Source organism: Phaethon lepturus, unplaced genomic scaffold, assembly GCF_000687285.1.
Source record: "Phaethon lepturus isolate BGI_N335 unplaced genomic scaffold, ASM68728v1 scaffold4438, whole genome shotgun sequence".
Classification (NCBI taxonomy): Eukaryota; Metazoa; Chordata; class Aves; order Phaethontiformes; family Phaethontidae; genus Phaethon; species Phaethon lepturus.
In genome coordinates this window covers 23,190-45,560 of record NW_010556755.1, presented here as the reverse complement: position 1 = coordinate 45,560, position 22,371 = coordinate 23,190, and the positions used below count along the sequence as shown (strand labels likewise).

At 38.6% G+C, this 22,371-nt stretch overlaps 1 protein-coding gene across 1 annotated transcript in view; it reads left to right on the top strand.

Moving 5' to 3' along the window:
• Positions 1-22,371, top strand: part of ST18 (suppression of tumorigenicity 18, zinc finger) — a gene marked incomplete at its 5' end in the record, with an annotated part of 73,195 nt that overhangs the window by 33,979 nt on the left and 16,845 nt on the right. Inside the window, 6 exons of the mRNA XM_010292544.1 lie at positions 227-317; positions 1,829-1,933; positions 3,356-3,561; positions 6,798-7,009; positions 15,404-15,649; positions 21,716-21,831. Of these exons, the coding sequence (XP_010290846.1) occupies positions 227-317; positions 1,829-1,933; positions 3,356-3,561; positions 6,798-7,009; positions 15,404-15,649; positions 21,716-21,831 (976 nt within the window). The remainder of the gene's footprint in view (positions 1-226; positions 318-1,828; positions 1,934-3,355; positions 3,562-6,797; positions 7,010-15,403; positions 15,650-21,715; positions 21,832-22,371) is intronic.

Below are 22,371 nucleotides of genomic sequence, written 5' to 3'. Positions count from 1 at the left end.
TGAAGTCGTTAGAAACAATAATGTCCATGTGGGAAGCCACACTAAAACCACGTAGGGATGAACTGGCTCGTTGTGTTGTAGGTCTTTTGCTTCTCCTTTTCTTTTGTGGTCAAAATGTGACTGAATTGAGAATCTGAGTTCGAAGAAGAAATGTTCATTTTTTTAAAATATATGTATATTTAATTGATGTATGTTATTATCACTTTTTTTTCTTATTCCTGTTTAGTTCTTGCCATGCATGAAAATGTTTTAAAGTGCCCCACCCCAGGATGCACTGGAAGAGGACATGTCAACAGCAATCGCAACACACACAGAAGGTAGACCAGAAAAGTTCCTGTCCACCTAAAATCTAACATGTACTCAGGAGTAAATTGCTGGGCACATCTTGGAATTAGATGTTAGGTACTACACTGCAGAATGCCTATGAACTGCAAGAGTAGCCTGTATTATTTATAACGAAATACTTGTGTTTAATTCCATTGTATAAAAAATGGGTGTAGCACTGAGGATGGCAAATTCCACTAGTCTTTTTCACAGATGAGATTTCAAACTACAGTTTCATTACAGTCTTCACAGTGAAGCACCATCATGTAAAATGGGTAGGAATGAACATTATTATTGCTGCAACTGGAAAACTCAGCGAAAACCAAAGACTTTTCATTTTGCACCGCATACAAGGTAGCCCTTGGCAGCAACTTCCCATCAAGACACATTCCCTTTTAGTGAAACAGGAAATTTTAAGTGAAATACTTTAGAATCCCTGTAAAAACTAGCTCCATTTATTACCCTCAGGAATGTCATCTTCCCGCTTGGAACGCTCTTGTCTGTTTAACTTGCTGCCTGCAGGGAGAAAGTAAAATTGAGAAAAGCCTTCCAGACAGGCAGCTGGGGAATCACAGCTGGGCTGCAGGTGAGGCAGAGAGCCAACGCGCTCTGTCTCCAGCAAGCCACTGCTGTCGGCACGGCTCTTGTCAGTACTGCTTTCTGCTGGAAGCCAGCAAGCCAAAATATTCCATTATAATGCTTCTGGAAAAATATAACGTCAATCTTACAATAAAACTTAGGACAGAAGTTTTTAAAAAACAACTGTTTTCATTGAACTGAATTTCTGTGGTATTTTCTTTTCTGTTGGTGATTGATTGGTTGATTGGTTATTGCATGAGGGCACCAAAATCAAGGATTATCATACCATGTTACTATCTGTAGTTTTTACCAGACAGATCACAAGCTCATTTACAGGAATATATAAGGACCTAGTAAATATTTTTTCATTGTGTTTCCTGTTTTAAATACACTGTCATCTTTGCAGTACATCAGCTGTATCATGTGACCCATGAGTGGGGTAAGAAAGGGTGTTTTAATCTAATAGAGTAAATAGAAAAAAAAAAAGAAAGCACAACCTGGAATGACAAAATGTGTTCTTCTGTAACAGTCATTCACATACTCCTTTTTTTCCCCCAAATTCACTTTCCTTTTAATCAGTAGGAGGTTTATATGCATGGTTTAACTGATACAGTAAATGGCATTTGTTAAAAAATTTACTAGTGACTTGCCAGCCACAAAACATCAAAGCAGAACTATGGAAAACTCCTACGTGATTCAGTTTCCAGATATATCACCTCAAATACACAGATTTCACAGTTTTGCATTAAGGGTTGAAAAACAGATGAATGTGGGCTATAATAGCAGCAGCTCCCATAGATGCACAGAGCACCAGAGAACTTTGAAGTCATTGGATTCCACAGCACACATTTCCTCTACTTAAGATTTCATTTTAATGTGTTTTTTTTTTCTTCTGGTTTCTTTTCTTCACCTTGCTTTTAAACAGCCTTTCTGGTTGTCCAATTGCTGCAGCTGAAAAGTTGGCAATGTCCCAGGAAAAGAACCATCTTGAGTCTCCAAAAGCTGGGCAATGCCATGATCAGACTCACAGGTAGGAGCTCTCACAAACTTGTCTCTCCAAAGTATTTCTGCACAAGCTCTGTTGACCAATCCTCAGGTCTTTCCCCCATTTCAGATTTCAGCTACAGAGGTAACTCAGTTTTCCAAGATGACCTTTACAAAGCTAAATAACTTGACTGTATCTCAAAATTAACAAGCAGCTTTCTACTGGCTCTTGTGCATATGGCTGACATTAAAGACAACAGACGTAACATCTGAAAAGCAAGCAAATATATTTTACTAAATCTTACTTCAACGCTAATAGCCTAATCAATGGTTCTCAAATGTCTTTCTCCTGTAAACCAAATTTCCTATCTTGCCGAAATGTTTTAAACAGTTTTCAGAACAGTTCCTTTGTTACAATATTTTTACAATATTTTGGCTACTAAAACTTGATTAAAGATGTCTTTGACCTTACTGCACTGCTAGCAGCTCAGTCTTCATTTGTTTTGTGATTCTTATCAGAGGAATCTTACAGTGATCCAGTAAGTAGCACGTTACATGAAAGTGTTGAGAACTCTGCTCATTCTGTTTCCCCACCACTGAATAATTCATATTTTGAGTTTCTTTATTTTAAGTGTATTGGTTTAATTAGTTTATTTTATTTTTTATACAATAGCATCAAAAAGGAGAAACACTTTTTATTGCAATTGTATTTTGTTTGAGAGTTATATGGACCCTACAGACATACATAATTGGCACATCATTGGCACCACGACCGTTACAATCTATTATATTCAAGTCTATTTGGGGACACTTTAATTTGTGGATTATTGACATGATCAGCTCTAATGGTTCCTTCAGAGCCATTACAGAATATTATGTCCATGTGTCTGCCAACTGCACGTGCCTTAACTCTACACATGAAAAGTCCTTAGGAAATTACTAAAGACAAGTAGTTACTGAACAGTAACTAAATGGAATAACACACCATAAATCATTCGTTCCTCCCAAATAACAGAAGCAATTATTTTGGATTCTCTTATATTATATTTATACCATACTCATTCATGGTAAAGTGAGAATAATAGCGACCCATAAAACTTCAAGTCCTTTGACTAGCAAAAATCCAGACAACTTTTAGATATAAAGTTTACCATGCTACAGTGGTAATCTAGAAGTAAATCAGTACCCTTTTTTTGTAAATAGCCCGCAACATTACTAGAGAATACTAGATTTTTGTGTGCCTGCAGCTTTGAACTTGTATGAAGTCAAAGTACTCTTTGACTACTAGGTCAGCCACCATATTTACATTATTCATTTCTTGTATACACCTACCAGTAAGGTTTACATGTGGTAACAACACACTTGCTGATACTGAATTGCAACTGTATGCTATTTTTCAAGAAAAGGAGTAAAAGTTATTTAAAGATATTCTTGTCTTTCTCATTCATTCTTTTCCTCCTCTCTGCAGGACAAATTTAGCAAAGCAGCCTGAGGTATCTCAGTACAATTACAGAACTTCGCAGCCAGTCACCGCCTCCAGAGCCACCCTGCCAAAAGAACAGGAGAAGTTTGGGAAAGTACCATTTGATTATGCCAGCTTTGATGCACAAGTCTTTGGCAAACGCACAATAGCACCTGTGGCACAAGGACGAAAAACACCCCAGTTCCTTGAATGTAAGCTTGAAATTCCATTATCTCTTGGAAAATGGGCAAAATGTCAATCACTTTTCTTTTTCTTTTTGCTTGTTCTGCTTTCAAATTTCTAGAATTCAAAAAAATCTCTGTAGGATGCATCTTTAACCACTTGTGTCCAGAATGTTAAATATAATCACTAGTTTGATAAATATAGAATGTTAGAATGCTAAATACAATTACTATAATGTTTACTTTTTTGATGTTTCTTTTAAAAGCAATTATCAGGGGAAAAGAGGACTAAAAAGGAATGGTTTATGCCCTATCTGCTACCTTCCTCCTTGACTAAATTGTGATATATTTATGTGACAGGATGCTGCCATGAGAAGTCCCATGGAATGTGTCTGCACAAGACGTTATGAATTGTAGTATATAGAAATCCAAGTTAGGTTTTAAAAGGCATTTCAGATACCTTTTAGATGCATCTGTACAGGTATTATTCCTCCTAGATGACTATGTGCTTCAGCTGCATTACTTCCAAGCCTTAATGCATTTTAATTTCACATATTCCTGCACTACAACGTATTTGTAGTGCAGACATATCCAACGCATCAAATTGTTATTGAGATTCCCCCACTTGCATCACTTAGAGATTTGCTGAGCTGCTACTCTGTACAAATGTGATACGACAGTGTGAACACTGATTAGTTATTGCAGATGCTCTTCACAGCCTGCATGGGAAACTTCAGCAAGATTCTGTCATTGTATCGACCATTGTAAAATACTCTTTAGTTCAAAGAAACAAACAATTCTATTTCCATGAGGAAGGTGGAAAAAAAAAGGGTTTCATTGCACCATATTTGGGTTCACAAGAAAATAGATCCAAAGCAATGTGACAAAAAACTGTTTAGTTGTCTTTTCTTTTGTTCATGAAAAAAATTTTGTAGAGGAAAACAAAAAAAGAAAACAAATTGCATCCCACTTATCCCAACAAAAGAGAACACTCATAGCAAGGTGAACAGAAAAGCAGGAAATTTTATATATATACACACACACATAATAAAATAAAATAAAATAGAATAAAATAAAACAAAACAAAACAAAACAAAATAAAATAAAATAAAATAAAATAAAATAAAATAAAATAAAATAAAATAAAATAAAATTCTAATACTACATAATATTATATATGTTTTATATACTTATAATTTCTGTATATTTATATACTTGTTTGTGCATGTGTGTAACTACACAGGTACCCATATATGTATATGTTTGTAGGTATCTGTGTGTTTGTGTATGTATACATATAAATACCCCATTTAAAATTGCAAATGAAAAGTAGATATTTATCTGGCCTGGAAAATAGGCTTGTTCAAATCAAAGCAAATATGTGCATTGCCAGCTTCTTGGGTGGCAGATTTTCCAATTTTGTTTGTAAAATTGAATATTCCTTATTAGCTGTCTCTTTGCACAGATGTATGTCTATTTCACAGGTTCATTTCAAGGAAAAAAATGATTGAAATGTTTTTATACAAACGCAAATCCATACATATGCAATTTATGTATAATGTATATGAGGGCTGACGTTTACAGCCTGTTGTTCTTGCAAAGATTGCAGTGTGCAACTATCATTTTAATGGAAAGGTGAAAGTAAAAGAGCAGGTGAGTGTTTTAACTATGTAGATATACAAAAGTTGGCAATAAGAAGCTGATGACGTAGTGATTGGTTTAGCATTCTACCTAAATGCGTAGCTAGCCAAAAGCCCATCATTAAACCTCTGTGGATTCTGCACTTATAAACTTTATTTGTTAACAAAACATGCATCCCTCATAGCCTGCTTTTTTTTTTAGGGAGGATAATGGAAAATGCACTTTTTGCTCTTTAAATGTAATTTGAAGTTAGCTGTAGTAATTGCTAAAAATGGAGACCCTCTTGCTTGTGCTACAGAGTTACAGCGGAGTAGATAAAACCTTTTTCATTTGCACTAGAGAAAGGGAGAAATGAATCACGAGGCTTTTATATGTTGCTCTACTGAGATGCCTCCAGTACTTAGAAAAACTGCATATGGCATTCAGCTACAGTCAGTGCACACAAACAAGCGTTGCTTTCTGAGCATCCCAAGTTTTAGGAAAGATGAGTTCGTGAATGCCTTGTGTAGGTCTTAGCATTAAAATGCACTCAGCCAAAGCTCTGCATCCAAAGGGATCCAGTGCCTTGGGGCTCAGATCTTTACGGAGCGAGCAGATGGCCACACGCAGAAGTGTTCTTGACGTATCTGGGTGTAGGCTGAGAAATGGGATTTTGCTTAGTTTGTCTTTGTAGGACACTGTGGGAGCTGCAGACAAAAGAAGCGATTATTGCTTACTAAGAGCTGAGGTCATGGTGCTGTGCTTTCCCTGCAACAGTTAATGACATCTCAAGCTCCGAAATCCAGAACAGGGAGCACAGTTCTTTCTACCTGTTTTAGAGCAAGTGCTGCTGATGGGGCAGAAAACAAACACACCCATCACTTTTGTCTGTGAAAGTGCTTTTCTGTTCACCTGTTAGTTTTTCATTCCCAACTGACCTCTTTGTGCCTGGTAAATCTGTGTATTATTCCAAATGATAACCAGCATAAGACAGTGAGCTAAGACCAGTTTTATTCTGAAGGTTCATTGTCATTATTTTTTAAAATTGATTAAAGGGTAGACTTAAAATTCTAAAATTCCCGCAAAACCAGGACTGAATATTCCTTACAGGTAATGTTCTTATCTGATTGCTCCTATTCATTCAAAAGCCTGGTCTTGCTCTCCTTATTCACATAATGCAAATAACAGACTTGTTCGTTTAAGTAGGGAATGCAATGTTGTTTTAGCTAAGACTGGACAAGTCACTGTTGTTTTTTACACAACAGAGCTCAAGAGGAAGACTTTATAAGGAAACATTTACAGTTGCATTTGCCCACCAGTGTTGCCGGGTCACGACAGATCACCATCAGTCCGCTTGTTCAGTCTTTCCTTGGACATCATTGCTTTTAATGTCTGAGAAAGAATGAGTGAAATCTGAGTAAAAGTCTCAGATGCTTTGTTGAAAGACATGTATTTATTTTGGTAAAAATTAAATTATTGTGTTTCTGAAGACATTTTTACAGCAAACCTTTACTGCCAATAGGAAATGGATTGTTTTAAATGTATTTTTTTAATATTTTAATGTGTGAATTGTAGTCTGAGAAACAAAACTATTTAATGGGAAAAATCTCATACGTGCAATTGCTAATCAAATCTCTCTTCAACAGCAAAGCATTTTTCAAATCCAGTGAAATTTTCTAATCGACTGCCTAGTGCTAGCGCCCACACACAGAGCCCTTGCCATGCCAACTCTTATAGCTACGGTCAATGTAGTGAAGACACCCACATAGCAGCAGCTGCTGCTATCCTGAACCTTTCCACCCGCTGCAGGGAAGCAGCAGAGATCCTCTCCAACAAACCGCAGAGTCTGTCTGCCAAGGTAGGGTAGTCCAAGAACCTGGAGGGTGTGCTAGCTACTGAACTGTGTGAATAAACTGTCTTTCATGTTAGCGACTGCATTAAATCCCCGAAAAGGAGGCTTCTGTTTGCATGCTCTTTTGAAGAGAGACAGAGAAAAATTCAGTAATGTAGTGACCAGTTCTGATAAAAATAAATAAATAGCAGGGATTATGTTGTTACTGTCTTCATAATTGATCCCTAAACACAAGGGGGGAGTTTTGTGGAAGGAAAAAATAAGGGTATTTGAAATCTAGCAACAATCTGTGGTGGAAAATTAGTTATGTCTGTTTAAAGAGGGAGTTTTCCTCCCTCTGTAACCTGCCATAAGTGATCATTTTGGAGGCTGATTAAAAAAAAAAATAAAATCATGTGATTAATCAAAGTGATATTTGCTAGCAATGGAACAGAACTACACCGATTGAGTCTGTTGTCTTTGGAGCTCATGACAGTTTGACAAGGTGTAAGGAGGGAAATAACATCTGATTTTGATAAAATTCTCCCTTCTGCTGGCAAGAGAGGAGAATCAGGCCCACAGCATTTGGAGATAGATCATTTGGGCAAGTCTGTCATAATGGAAAGCTGCCTAATACTGTAGATGTTTGTGTGGTTTTCATGTTTTGGTTTTTGCTCTGCGTTTCCTCACAGATCTTTATGATTTACAAATGGTACTGTGTGAGCTATGAGCCTTATTTTCTGTTCCATTTACATAGAATTATACTGCTGATGAAAATAGACAAGATTTTCTTCTGATGATCGTGGTTGTGGGAGCACTGTTGTTTATTATTTGTATTAAAGTCAGACATGCTCCACTACAACGAAGCTTTTGAAAGCTCTGTGTAGATGAGAGGGTGCCGTTACAAGAACTGGAGAAGAAATCACTGGGGAGTGAAAAGAGGTATATTTATCAAAACACAAAGTAGCAGAGGTGTTTCTGCTGTGGGACTCTGAGTCATGATGTGTGGTCCAAAAGACAGGCGACAAATTTCTCTGCAAGTCAGTGTTGCTTTACGTTGTCTCCTATAGCACCAGGCTCAGTCTGGCTAGAGGTGGCTTCCACAGCTGTTGATTTACAATTTGGTTGGGCCTTCATTCACCATCACTAAGAGGTTAGCTGTTATTCTTTGAGGGAAACCACTTACTTTACCACCAGCGTAACACTTTGTTAGGTATTCCAAGCCTTGCTCCTTTGCAGAGTGGTATCCCCTACTTTGCTGCCTTTGCTTTCCACTTGTGAAGTCTTGGGTCTTGAAACCGATACTAGGAGATGCCCCAGAGTAGACTTTTTAGAGTGTCTCCACATGCATTCCCCATAACACAAACATTATCAGTCCCAAAGACTGTTCATGGAACCCTTCCCAGATGACAGATCCATCTCTGGTATATGCTACAGAAAGCTCCTTCCACCAGTCCTCAATAGAGACTTCTTCTAGCAGGAAAATGGAAAGTGATGCCAATGGCTGGATTAAATTGCTGCCACAGCCTTTGGCTGACCTCAGCAATAGACTTCTTGCCAGAGAAGAGCAGTAAAGGGACCAGGCATAACCCAAAGTTTTTTTTTCCTCCATACCTGCTTCACAGTTGCCAAATCATGGGAAAGGTTTGAATGGAAGCGAACATAATAGTAATGATATGGAGGGACACTTGGGGCACATAGCTTACTCCTTTTTCACAGCCAGGATTCCAGCCGAAAAGAAAATCACCTGCATACCTTGCTATCTGCCTGCCTCCACTTTTGCCAGACTTTCTGGAGGGCATACTGCTACAAAACATCTGACACAAGAATCAGAATTAGCTTCTGGACAGAGCACAGGCAAGTAAGCCTCAAGCAGGTTTGGTTGCCAAAACCACACAAAACCCATTTTTATTTGGTTTATTTGGCTATTTATTACTTTTATCATCAAGGACTCAAACAAAAAATTGTGGAAATACATTTATAGACTCTCTTCAATGAAGAGGCTTTCTTATTTTAACATACGAAGCAGAAAATAAAGCTAGCCTTAAAAGAGACTACTACCAATTTATCAGTGTTTCTCAATTGTTTTGTAGCTGCTATTGGCTGCAAAGGTAAATGTTTAACTGCTAGAATAACTTACATATTTTTGGATCATAAAAACCATCTCTTGAGACTTTATCAGTGTTTGGACTCAAATAATGCTGCATCAACAGATGACTGCAGAGTTAATGATTTCCTTTTTCTACTCTTGATAACACCAGGTCTCAAAAGACCTGTGTGGGGTGGTTGTGTTCAGAGCTCCATAGTATCAGACCTCTGCGCCCTGCCCCTTGCCACATTCCTTTGTTCCTTTGCCCAAGAAAACCTGATTAGCATTGTCCATACTTTAGCAGACCGAAGCTCCTGACTTGTAAAGGTGTTTGTTCTTACGCGAACTTACACTTCCCACTGCTTTGCATGTGGGGCGCAGCGTGGTGGTAGAGCAAGGGCCGGTGGGGCTGCGGAGGATTTCCTGGCCTTGCAAGGAAATCCTTTGCAAGTTACACAATTGTCAGAGATGTAAAAATATTGTGCTTCTAAGTTTCAAAAGCAGAACTTGAACTTCAAACATTTCAAGCAACTGTCATTTTCTTGTATACACTCAAAGCATGCATATGTCGCCTTGATTGAACAGGCAGGGAAAACACAAAAGCATTGTTTAGCACAAGTGCATTCCTGAATTTTTTTTTTTCTTTCATTCTTTCTTAAATTTAATTTCTTGACCTCCAGAGTGCGGTCCATTTTTTAGTAAGAGTTGGGTGTTTTATCTTGAATATTCACCACCTTTCTGTAAATATAGATAACATTTAAATGAAAAAATGAGTATTTTTAATATTAATTTTCCATATTTCATTAATTTAATGGATTTTCCGATATATATCTTACATCCTCTACATATTAGTTCAAAAGGAATTAGAGATTAAAATTATGAATTTATCAATTTAACAATGTAAAGAACAAATTTATTCTGAAATGGGCCATAAAATGGATCCTAACCTTTCTCTGTGAATTGTCTATCAGCTGTATACAAAATACTGAGATCATCAGATATCTTGGTGATACTATTTTAAAAAATAATGCTACATGTTACATTGTCTGAGCCATTTGATCCCCCAAGTGCAGACACCTGGGACTCTAGTAAAATGTTCCGCTGAATATAATCCTGACCAGCCAATTCTCATGCGATCTTGTACCCCAAACCAGTCTCCTGGTCAGCATTTGATCTGCGGTTGGTTTATGTAGCTTCATTCAACTCCCATTGAAGAAAGCAGAAGGACTCCCCTGGAAGGCTCATCCTGCAGATTCTAGCACAGTGCAAGGTCTACATCGTCATACCATCCAGAGATCTTCCCCGTTTACAGACCTCACCACACTCACGTCTCACAGAGGTAGCTGCAAGCAATACAGTTTATCTGTATCCTCATCACTACTGCTTGCCAAACATTTTGTTGACTGTTTTGGTGTTTTTCCCACCTGTTTAGACAAAATGGCATATGCGCACTATGCCTTGAAAGAAAACAAAAAATGACACTTGCTAAAAATGTTTAAAGTTCAAATTCTGTTTTTGAACAAAATTATGTCATTTCTCCATTCTTGGATATTGATGATGGTGATAATTACATCAATTATTTCGACAATGTAGTTAGTACTCAGCACGTTTGTCAGGCAGTCCTTTACTCCAAATATCTTAAAGCCTAAATACAGGACGAAAAATCAGCCAAGAATATCACTAGGTACCATCCTGTTATACTGCTGTGCATATTGCTCCTTGAGTACATCCTTGGCTGGCTTTTTTTAATTTGAGAATTGCTCTGGGCTGAAATTGTGACTTCATTTGTGTCTCAGATGTTGCTGGGCAATTACAAGTTTTCTTGTTTTGACCCAAATTATTATTTTAGTTTGCTGCAGAACAACTCAGTTGCTTACATTTAAATCTGAAGAATTGAGAACCATGTGTGTGTAGTTTTAGTGGCGGGAAGAGAAAAGATTGTACTCCTTTGGATGGAGTTGCGTTAAGAATAATATTCATACACATGGCAAGACACTGGTTCCAGAGTTACTCCCAATAGCAGAACCAAAGAGCCTTTTTGAGCTTTCCAAACCAAACTGAACTGATAGTGGGAATGCAAAATCCTTGATATTTGGACTTACTTAGTATTAAGTTGTATGGCTGATGTCAGCCAAAGAATACATAAAACCCCCTTATACGTAACGATACAATCTCCCTAAGGTCACAGGTTTGAAATAAGATTCATGCAGACACAATAATTCACCCTTTCTGATTCAGCTATGAAATAAAGCTTAACTTGTAATCGTTACTGGAGACACACTGCAGAGTATTAAATGTTGTGAGTGATCAGATGGACCAAAAGCATGTGAAAAAATGCAGGAGTAATTTATCACAAAAAACAACATCCTTTATTGTCTTAGCTGATGTAGTTCAATTCTAAGGACAAGACTTACTAATGTACTAGAAAATATTCTGTAATATTTATGCCACAAAATAAAGGAGGCTGAAAAAGCTTGACTTCAAAGTACAAAGCACTCGAAGAGAATAAAGACTTTTTTTTTTTTTGCATATTTATGTTAATCTTCATTTTAGATAGATGTTCACAGTAGAGTACTATTTGTACCTTATCTTTTCACTGACTAGATCCTGGAATAAAGAAAATACGCTTCAGTCATTTTTGTCTCATTTTTTATTTTGGAATCCTTTTTCTAGCTGCTTGTAAAACCTGTGGGGGTGATTACACTGTCACTGATGTGGGAGTAGATAAGGAGTAGCCTGAATTTAATTACTGTATGTATCCTCTCACCCTCATTGATTTTTCTTCATCACTTCAGTGGATTTTTTCCTGGTTTACACCAGTGTAAATGTAAATAAGGTCAAAATCAGGCTCCAAAGATTTACACAGCCGCAAGCTAATATAAATTAGGAAATAATAAGATACATTTGCATCTTTATTTTGCTTATATTTTTAAGGAAGGATCAGAATGTTTACATTGTTTTGGTAGCTATATTTTAAATATCTTATGATAAACACATAAATATAGGCCTGTTCACACATGCACTAGAGTCAACAGTTATAAGATCTTGCCTTCGCTGAGGACAACACAGCCTTTACAAGTCTGAGCTAAGCATAGTAAGTGCCATTTTCTGTCAGCATGGCATAGCACTGCTCTAGCATTTTTTGCCATTTGCCATTTTTGTCTTTTCAGTTCCACTTTAAAATTAATGTAAAAATAAACGTGGTAAAACAAGCAAAGGAGACATATTGAGCGGAGGGTAGGATGAGAGTAGGAATGAAAACTGGAGCAGTATCTCTGACTGTCCTCTCTTTTTGCTCTGCCATTTGGAGTTTTCTATGAAGGCAGCAAAGCGATAGCTCTTTTATACCATTCTGAATAAAAAGCCATGCTGTAAACATGTGATCCATCCCGTGATGGGCAAAAGGGGATATCTTTTCCATGCCTATATTTAATTGTTGTGTGCATCTGTGAGCTCACTTAAACCCCATCTGTACGCTACTTCACAGACACACAACCCAGCCTTCCCTGAGCAGAATTAGGTGCATGTTGGGCAACCCAACTTGTGTGAATTTCAGGAAAGTGCTGAGGAAGCTTTAAATGTCCATATTAGTAAATGTTCTGCTTATCATCCAGGGTTCCTTGTTGTGACTAGTGGTATCTGTTTCTCAGAGACAACACATTTCCTGATATTTTACTACATACAGTTTCATCGAGGAGGGGACCTTGATTGATTTTGGTCCTTTTTGTTGTTACTGTTGCCTTCTGAGTAGTTGATATTTTGTCAGTGACAGAGAATCTGCACTATTTATGGGTTTTGAACTATAAAACTACTGCAGCCCACTCACATGGCTTCCTTTCCTAAGCCATCTGTCACAGAGGTCTGGAATTTTATGTGAATGTTGGTTGTGCAGACTTAACCCAAGTTTTTTTATTATGAAAAATGTCAGCAACTACAATATTTAGCATTTTACTTTACATTGGTCATTAAACTTGATTACTGTAGCTCTGTTTCATTGCTATAGTTACATATCAGCTATGAAGCCAAAAAACACTGGGGTGATCATGGCAGAGCTATATTGTCAGATCTTGGAGTGCGCACTTGGCACTGATATAGTTAATATCTTGGATTTTTGTAACTAAGGTTTATTAATGCTGGTATAAAAATGTATTTGATATTATACAGATGGCATAAGATGTTGTGGTTACTAAGTTATTATCCAGGATAAGCTGCACTGTCAAATTCAGGGCTTAAAACTATCACAGGAGATTAAACTATTTACTAAAAAGGGGCAGAAAGATATAACCAAAGCGTCTTAGTATGAACATATTAGAAGTGTATTTACTTCCCATAAATATAATAAAACATCTCTCTTTAAGCTGTATGATTGAAAACGTGAACTTTGCTGTGCAGGAGAAGCAAACGTAAGAGGTGCCTGAGTTTCTGAACTGGGGACAAGCAGACGGCTTGGTAGTGGTTCAGTCTAGGTGGGCATCTGCCTTAGGCCCACGGATGCAAAATGGAGTCAGGATGCTGAGTGAGGAGAGATAGCTGGGCCCTAAATTTTCAACTTCTACCAACATTTTCCTTCTGATTAAAAAGATTTCATCAGATGCATTTTACTTTTAAATGATTCACCACTGGCGGTGGTAGAAGACAAGGCTGCATAAAGGAAGCTTGTGCTTTCAGCCCAGTCAGGGTGGCCATGTCACACTTTCAGCACAGGAGATGAATTCCCTGTTTCACCACAACTGTTTTTAAGATCTTCAAGCAAGGATAAGTTTCACTGCCCTATCTTTAACCGTTAAATGGTTAATTGACTAATCATCAAGCTCCAGCAATAGTTAAGAGGAAGAAAAAGGGACTCATTCTGGCAGCATCTCATCTCTTCCTAAGGAAGAGGTGTAAGAAAGATGGAAAAACTTGCCCCCTGGACATACCTGTCTCTTTTCCATTTACAACAGAGCATCTAGCTGACTCACGTATGCTATGGGCTTACTTTTATATTACTCAAGGTAGGAAGCCTCAATCTGGCTTTATATGACTGTCTCCTACAGGTATACAGCCTAACACATCTAGCCCCAAATTCCCAAGCAGCATCTGAGCTTTGTGGTGATGCAAATAAAAAATAGTAGTGATGACAATAACAGGAAGACACAGAACAGTGTTAATGACAGCACACGACATGTGTAGATCTATGACATTGTTATGTATCGCTATAGTCTGAATTGCTTTCCACCTTATTCAGGACAACACACAGAACTAGACTACCAAACGCTCCTCCAGACATCACATCTTTCACCTCTTCCCCTGCTTGACTGTAGTAACTGTGGGCAATAGCAAGGACAAGTCTTATACTCATCCCTATATACACAATATGTCAATATGCAGTGTTGCATATTGAGCATGAGGGGAAACTTATTGTTGCTTCCTTTAGTAAGTTATATTTTCAGGAGCTTTCCATCATTCCAAGAAGAGGAATTTGTATAATTTTTCTGCAGTCAGGCAGGGTAAGACAGGACAGTGAGCTTGCTTTCCCTTGTACAGCTGAGCAGCGCTTCGCCCTTCGTGTGAGCAGGAGCTGCTTCTCTCAGCCTGGAAAGAGAAGTTGGGTCTCTCCCCAAACTGCACACACTCCTGCAACCAGAGGCTGCTCTTTGCTGCACTTTCCGGGTAGCAAAGGCTTTCTTAACTCATGCTGAAGGTCTCCATCAGGGATAACCTCCTAAAGATCCTCCTGTGGCTCCCAGTTTAGTGGTCTCAGTGCAGACCTGTGCCTTAGTGGCCTAGTCAAACTATGATCAAGGCAATATGTTGCGTGATGTACAAAACCCTCATGAAAATTTCCCCTACTGTGCTCCTTTTAGGCATCTTCCTTCTCCCCCCGTCTTTCTCTCCCCCATAATGCAGATGTTGTAATATTTCTGGGGTGTGGGGGGAAGGGAGGATATGTAATAGTAATGCTGTTGATGACCTAAACAATGCATTAATGCTTTTAACTGTGAATTGGGGTCATAGTTCTCTGTAAGAGTGAAAAGATCAAGAAGATTTAAAGCTAAACTTTTTTAAATAAAACTAGATTTAGGGTGTATAGTTTATGATTTAGAGGCATCTTATTTAAATTCTACTTACTATGTTTAAGCTGAGATGCAGGGATACCATTACTGAAGCTACTCTTAAGTCTGCCTAAGAGTTGGACATTAACTGATATAAATCGAAAAGCTGGTTTTAGATTCAGATAAATTTAAATAAAAGCGTGCATTTATATTTATCCTTTAAAAGCACCACATGGTTATGTTGCAGCCTCACCATGTCCATGGCTAAACATGTCTCTCTTTCCTGTTGCATGTCAGGGAGCTGAGATAGAGGTGGATGAAAATGGCACTCTGGATTTGAGCATGAAAAAGAACCGAAGCCAAGAAAAAGTTATGCCTCTCACTTCTTCCAGCACAGCACTTCCCACTCCTTCCTCTTCTCCTTTCAAAACAAGCAGCATCCTGGTAAATGCAGCCTTCTACCAGGCTCTTTGTGAACAGGAAGGCTGGGATACACCAATCAACTACAGCAAGAGCCATGGCAGGAAAGAAGAAGAAAAAGAGGTATTCTTTCCATTTCTGAGTGACTTTTTCCCTTTGTTGAGTGGCCACATGATGGTCTTTGGAATGACAAATCTAGCGCAGTTTAAAGGGAATCAGTTTGCATTAGTAGAGGTTTGTGAACATTGGGTTGGCTTTAATGCCCTCTCAGATGTGACACATAAAAATTACTACTCATTTTGAAAAGTCTTGCTCCCAGACACTACTTTCAGAGGTTGAAAAAAACAGCTGTTGATTTCAGTATGGGTTGTGAGTGTCTCTAAGTCTCTAAGATAATGAAATCAAAGCTATCCAGAGTTTTTTCAAAATTTTCTTCCTATTGCCTCAGTCCTGTAGCACATACACCCAAATGACCTAGGGATCAGTCACAAAAAAACAAACAAAAAACCCCAACAAAAAGAAGAACTTTTTTTCATGTTGAAACATAAAGTAATTTTCCCACATCAAGTTTTTATAATTCTAGATAACTCAATATCTAAGTATTCAAACATATACTTAGACCCTTGCCTGCAATATTCTTTCAGTGGAAAAATTTATTTTATGTTTTAACATACTTCAAGAAATCTCTGCCAGTGAGACTTAGCTCTCACAAGTGAGTCTAGTGGTCCAGACGTCAGACTCAGAGCACAAATTCAGAAATAAAAAATCGTTAGTAATTCCTGAAGGTTTTGGTTACACAAGTATCTTTTGGCTACTGCACAAGAGGATATGTACATAATTTCCACCAATTGTGATATTTTTTATCCCATAATGAAACAGCATAGAACAACTACATGAGTATAAGGTGTCTTCCTTTTTCAACCTGTCCAAGGAAATGTAAAAGCCCAAACTTGAAAATGCAGTTGCAGGAACAAAGATGAACAACTAAGATTTCAGCAAATATTTTTATTTAGCCACTTTCCATCTTTTATGGCTAACCTTCCAGACAGTGATTTCCAAGGTCATAATTGTTGTGATTTTGGTTTTGTTTCTGTTTTGCTCTTTCACGTCTATTTACGCTATCTTGGCAACATGGCAGCATAGTCTCCTTTCTTCGTCTTTCTTTCCTATTCTTTGATTTTGCTTGCAAGTTTGGTTTTATTTTACTTCTTGAGCCTGGCTGTCAGAATATGGATTGCTTGTATTTTTGTTAAATCAGGAAGGGACCATCAGCACCTTTAAAGGTTAATTAGATAAAATCTTGGTAATTAACATAGACCAGCCTGAGTTATACCTTTCTGATGCAGAAAAAAAGACGTGCCCAATTTGGAGGTTTTATTCAGCTTCCAATACATTTCCTCCTTATTTGGTTTTACATATCAAATAATGGTATTTGAACATTATATTTATTACAAAATTATCTTTTGTTCAAATACCAAAACTAGCACTTCAAGAAGACGTACAGGGGTAAATCAATTCAGGGTTGATGCTACGAGATCCAGGCCTCCAATTCAAAAAATAGCTGGAAATAAAAGGTAGTTCAGTTGTGTGAAGAAAAAAATCTGTCAGTACTGGGTAAAGACCTGTTGTAATGACACCTCTGAGACAGCTTACACCACAGTGGGTCATTTCTCGGAGACTGGGTTGTCTTGAAGAGCACTTTGCGGTCACCTCCGTGGGGCTGATGATGCTCCTTACCTCGACAACGAGAGCACGATCCCTGTGCCGGGGTTCCGGAGTGGGCTTGCCAGGAGGCTGTAGGCTGAGGGCTCGGGCTCTTGCCCATCATGACGCATAATGAGCAGCCACGTCCCGCTTTGAGAGAACCGCCTTCCTGCGGGGGGTCAGTCGGTGTCGCAGGCTTGGCGGGGGCCTGTCCTGCTGCCCCTCCTCTTGCTGCCACCGCAGCTCAGCGGAAGAGCCGTGTCAGGAGCACCTCCATGCCCCCCCGGTCCCCGCTTGGCTTTCAGAAGACCAGAATGGGTGGCCGGCTGCTTCCCTCTCCCTTAGCGGTGCAGGGAGCTGGAGGCATCGGAGGACCTGTCCTACCCGACAGGACATAAAGATCTGTGTTCAGGCGCTCTTGCCCCTTGCACTTGGTGCTTTGACACTGTGCTTTGACACTGTGATCAGGGATCTGGCCCCAGACCTCTGCTGTGAGTTTTTGCCACTCCGGGGAGCATTAACATGTCCAGTGATCTCAGGGCCAGAGGCTCTGTTTTGCAAATCGAAGACTGGCGGTTATCCGCATGCAAAGAAAATGACTGATTATATCTATTTCTAATTCATTGTTATCTGGTTCATATGCACAACAGTTGCTTAATTTTGGTGGTAATTTCCAGAAAATATTGTCTCTCTCTCTCTCAGTGAAATAGCCTGTCCAGATGCCCCCTTAAAAAAAAAAAAAATCTGAATTTGGAAAAAGCTCAAAATCTCTCCAAAAGGAAAGCGCTGAGAAATAACTAGAGCTGTCAGTTAGTTCAACTGTCAGTTCTCCAAAGATTTCAGGGCTTAAAAATGTTAAAAGTGCCAGATGCTATTATCTGTTATTCATGTTACCATTATGTTCTGGTCTTTGCTGAAATCAATATAAACTTCCATCTGTACATTAATGGAGTTTCATTGCTTGCTTGCTTTCTGTAGTGTGCATGCGTGAATACACACATGCTCTTTGCAGAAAATAGTAACCTTTGAACTGATTGGGCTGGTTCTGATTTTCTTTTTAGTCTCAAATTCTTCAGAATTTTAATAACATTTAATTATAAATCCATTCAAATGTGAAAAGCAAAATGAAACATACAGTTGGACTTGACCAGCTGTGATGATCATCACCTAACAGACCAAAAAGTGGAAAGCGCTAAAGGTGTTTTCCCAAGGGATTATCTCTCCCTCTAAAGCTAAATCTCTGAGGAAGCATACAGGCCAAGGCATGATGCTCTACACGCAGTCCTAAGTGCAGAGGATCAAAAAATACTTGCTCTTTAGGTCTGACCTGCTTGTTTCAGGCAGACAGAGCCGCTTTCGGGCCACGTTATGGATGTAAGGTCTTGAAAAGGTGGAGTTGCGGTATTCTTCTGCTTGCATTCCTTTTGCATTGTCTTCCTTTTGCAGCTTCTGCACATCTGAACATTTCATGCTGCTTGAATAATACCAGGTGTTCCACAAGGTGCTAAGACAATGCTGAAGAAACCACCAGTATAATGTCTATGTGTCTCCCTCATTCCTGGGAAATACGCTAATGAATGTTAACTAGAAACAAAAACTGTACTCCCACTTTGGTCCTTATTAGCTTTTCCTGTTTCAAAAGAGTAGTTACTATGAAATTGTAGGTGTTTATGTACATATATGTGTGTATAGCTATTGATTTAAAAAAATTACAAATTGTTAATAAGTCAGTTCAGCAAATACACAATTAAGATTTGAAACAAATTAATTATTTCAAAGATAGAAAGAAATACTGCAGTTCTAAATCCTCTATTATTAGTTATGCTGGTGGCTGTAGACATATTCATGTCAACCTTCATCTTGCAATCTTATTTTTATTAAATGATTCAGTGAAACATCATTAAATGAAGCTGTGAACTGAGTGTTTTGTCAAGCCTTGATATACGTAATTGTCAGTCAGTCCTCTCTGTGCAGCAGGTATCAGACAGTGACATGATGAATAAGTCACACACGCAAGTTTCTGGTCCATCACCAGCAAAAGATCAAGAGATATCTTTCATTTGGGATAAAGAACACAAGAGAGATATATATGAAAATATTAATAAACCCTGCAGCACAAACAGTTACAGCTACTCTTGTTTGCTGCAATGTACCCTGAGGTACATCACACAGCTCGGGATCCCAGTGGAGTGACAGAGTGGCCTTTCCACCACCCTCTACTCCAGGCTCCTCTCAGTTGGAATTTGACAAGACGTGGAGGAGGAGGAGGTGTGCTTGATCGTGATACAGTTAGGATCCAGCCAAGACATGCACTAAATTTTGAGAAACACAGCATTAGTCCTCTGTTCAGTGACACTAGTCCTCAGTTCAGTGACGCAGATGTAGCCTATCAGAGTAGGCTGATAGAGAGGACTGACAAGCAAGCCTCCTTCAACCTCCATTATATTAAATGGAAACCTCCTTACCTGTGTTTTTTGAAGTTATTTTGACATCTGAGCCCTTGCAGCTGGCAACAGAGGGCCCACCATTTTGTTGCTTCTTTTGGGAGCTTTTGATTTTACAGTGACTTACACTGGTGGTGATCCTTGTAGGAGCATAAAAATAAGAAAAGCAGGTGAGGACTTGTGGACACTCAGGAACTAGAATTCCCCCTTCCGCAGATTGCAGTGGCAAAAACATCCCCATGTGGCTCTAGAACCAGGATATAACTCAATGTTGGAAAAGAATCTCTGAGGTTTCTTGAATCTTGAACAAAGCTGTCATTCATTTTTCCACTTTTGTTTTTTAGCATTTTGTTTCCATGTTTGGAGGACTTTCAACTATTTATTATTTCTGTATTAACATTTTAACAATACCTATCATTGTTTTTCATTTTCTCTATTATTTTATCTGGTTTTCCTTTAGAAATAAAAATCTAAAAACCTGAAATATATCGGGGTTGGGGTTTTTTATTTAAATTAATTAATAATTACTATGAAAGAGTGTTTAGAAAAGCTGAATATATGTATTTTTACTTTCTATATTTGTAGCAGATGAGATTATTCCGAGACAAACTAACCCTACAAATGTGGTTGCAAAAATCAGTAGTAATTGATATAGCAATAATATGGCATGGTTTCTATATGTATGTGTAGTGTGAGTTTCAGTAGGCAGTAGGTAGCCAGTACCAGAAAGCAGAAGGAAGTCATGTTGAGGATCCAGTCTCCAAACAGGCAAAGATGAGCTGCTAGAATTGAGGACCATATGGAAGCTTTATCAGAAGAAACACCCCCGCAGAGCTTACAAGTCCCGTTAGGCAGAATCTCCGTTTTCAGTCCAGATTCTCCTCAGCCCTCTGCTCTGAGTTAACAGCTCTGCAGACATCCCTGCCCCTCTGTCCTGGCACGTTCGTCCGCTGCACGAGCCCAGAGCATCTATGGCACCAGCCCTATGAGTTTATCGGGAGCTGGGAGCTTCTCCCCTCAGCCGCAGGCTGCAATTTCTGCTCCTACAGACACCAATCCCTGGGCGATGCCTACCTGAGTACTGGAACAGGGTCACAAAGCCAACAGGAAGTCCCAGAAGGGATTAATCCAGATTTGATAATTGATGCTATGGGCTTTGGAGAATTCTTGAATAATACAATATCCACAGAGCAACCCTCCAGAAAGGGAATACTTATCCTTGATAAAAATGATAATAATTGAAGATGTGAATTCTCAAAACAGTATAAACCAAGCTATTTTGAAGTGATCAAAGATTTTTCAGAAAACAAAAATGTAATTTCCTTTCAGGACGCCAAATTTCAAAAATCCCTTCCCAAGGGAGTGAATACTCATGTTCTATATCATCTATCAAACAGCACTGTAGCAGTGATGACTTTAATCTACAAATAGTAGAAATTAAGAACCCTTAGCAGCCTGCTACTAAGAAAATCTCAAAGTGCGTTTGTTCTTACGACTTTTATTTTAACAAGAATCTGCTCTTTGGATAAGACAACAAGTTATTCCATTCGACAGACTTAAAAATCTTTGTATTTACATATGTTTATGTACAATAGGGGTTTTTTAAATTTCTGATTGCAATTTTGTAATTCACAGTACAATGGTACTCACTTCAACTGTATACAAAACTCAGTGATGTACATGCACAGAAAAAACAAGAACATACTTGCTAAAGTCTTGTTTGGCTCTATGTAGTCAACAACTGCTTTTATTTTCTCTGTGTATTTTTTTTAGTCTTTATCATAATTTTGTAAATCAAAACCCAATTTTCCCTATGTAGGGCCTGAACTAGCATCTGCCTTCAGAAATACTTTCACAACATTTTTAAAATTCTACCTATGAGAACCTGAAACTATGATGTACTAAACTTTCTTAATTTCTTAAGACTTCTTTTTTAATGTTTTCCAAGATGTTCTCTTCCCGCTACAGAAGATTACTTGTTGAATATGTGGGAGGCCTTGAAGAGAGAAACTTTTTGTCACATTCTTGTCTACTATTTCAGAAAGATCCAGTGAGCTCTCCGGAAAACATGGAGGAAAAGAAGTATCCAGGAGATGTCTCCATACCAAGTCCTAAACCGAAGCTCCATTCAAGAGATCTCAAAAAGGAACTTATCACGTGAGTCACAAAAAACACCATGTTTTCCTCTGCCCTGCTTAAAGACTGCCTACAGCCTTGTTCGGAGTGCTGATTTGGAGTGGATTTGCAGGAGCTGAGCAGGGAGACTTGCATGATACTTCACTGCAGGTAGTTAGCTCCCTGTTGTATCTATGCAACTGGGTAGACATGAGGCTTGGAGCTGGGACAAGCCAGGGTAGGCCTGGGGCTCTGGACAGATTCATGCCTAATGTTTTACTGGGTATCATTCCCTATTCCTCAGATAGATAGGTAACAAATGGCCAACAGCTCCTTCTACAAAACACACAGTTTTGTAGTGTGCTACAGACTGGCTCTGCTAATGCTTACATAATTTAATAAACTTCATTTGGAAAATTGTTGTTATAGATCCACTGTTGAGAGTTGGCACAGAAGTGCTGGGGATTTCTCCGATAGAAAACATGCAAAGTTCCTAAAAAGATAAAACACAAGAGAGGACCTGCCCCAGGGTTTCCCAGCCTGTAGAAAATCTATGTTTAAGTCAAGTACTTCATCTGCTTC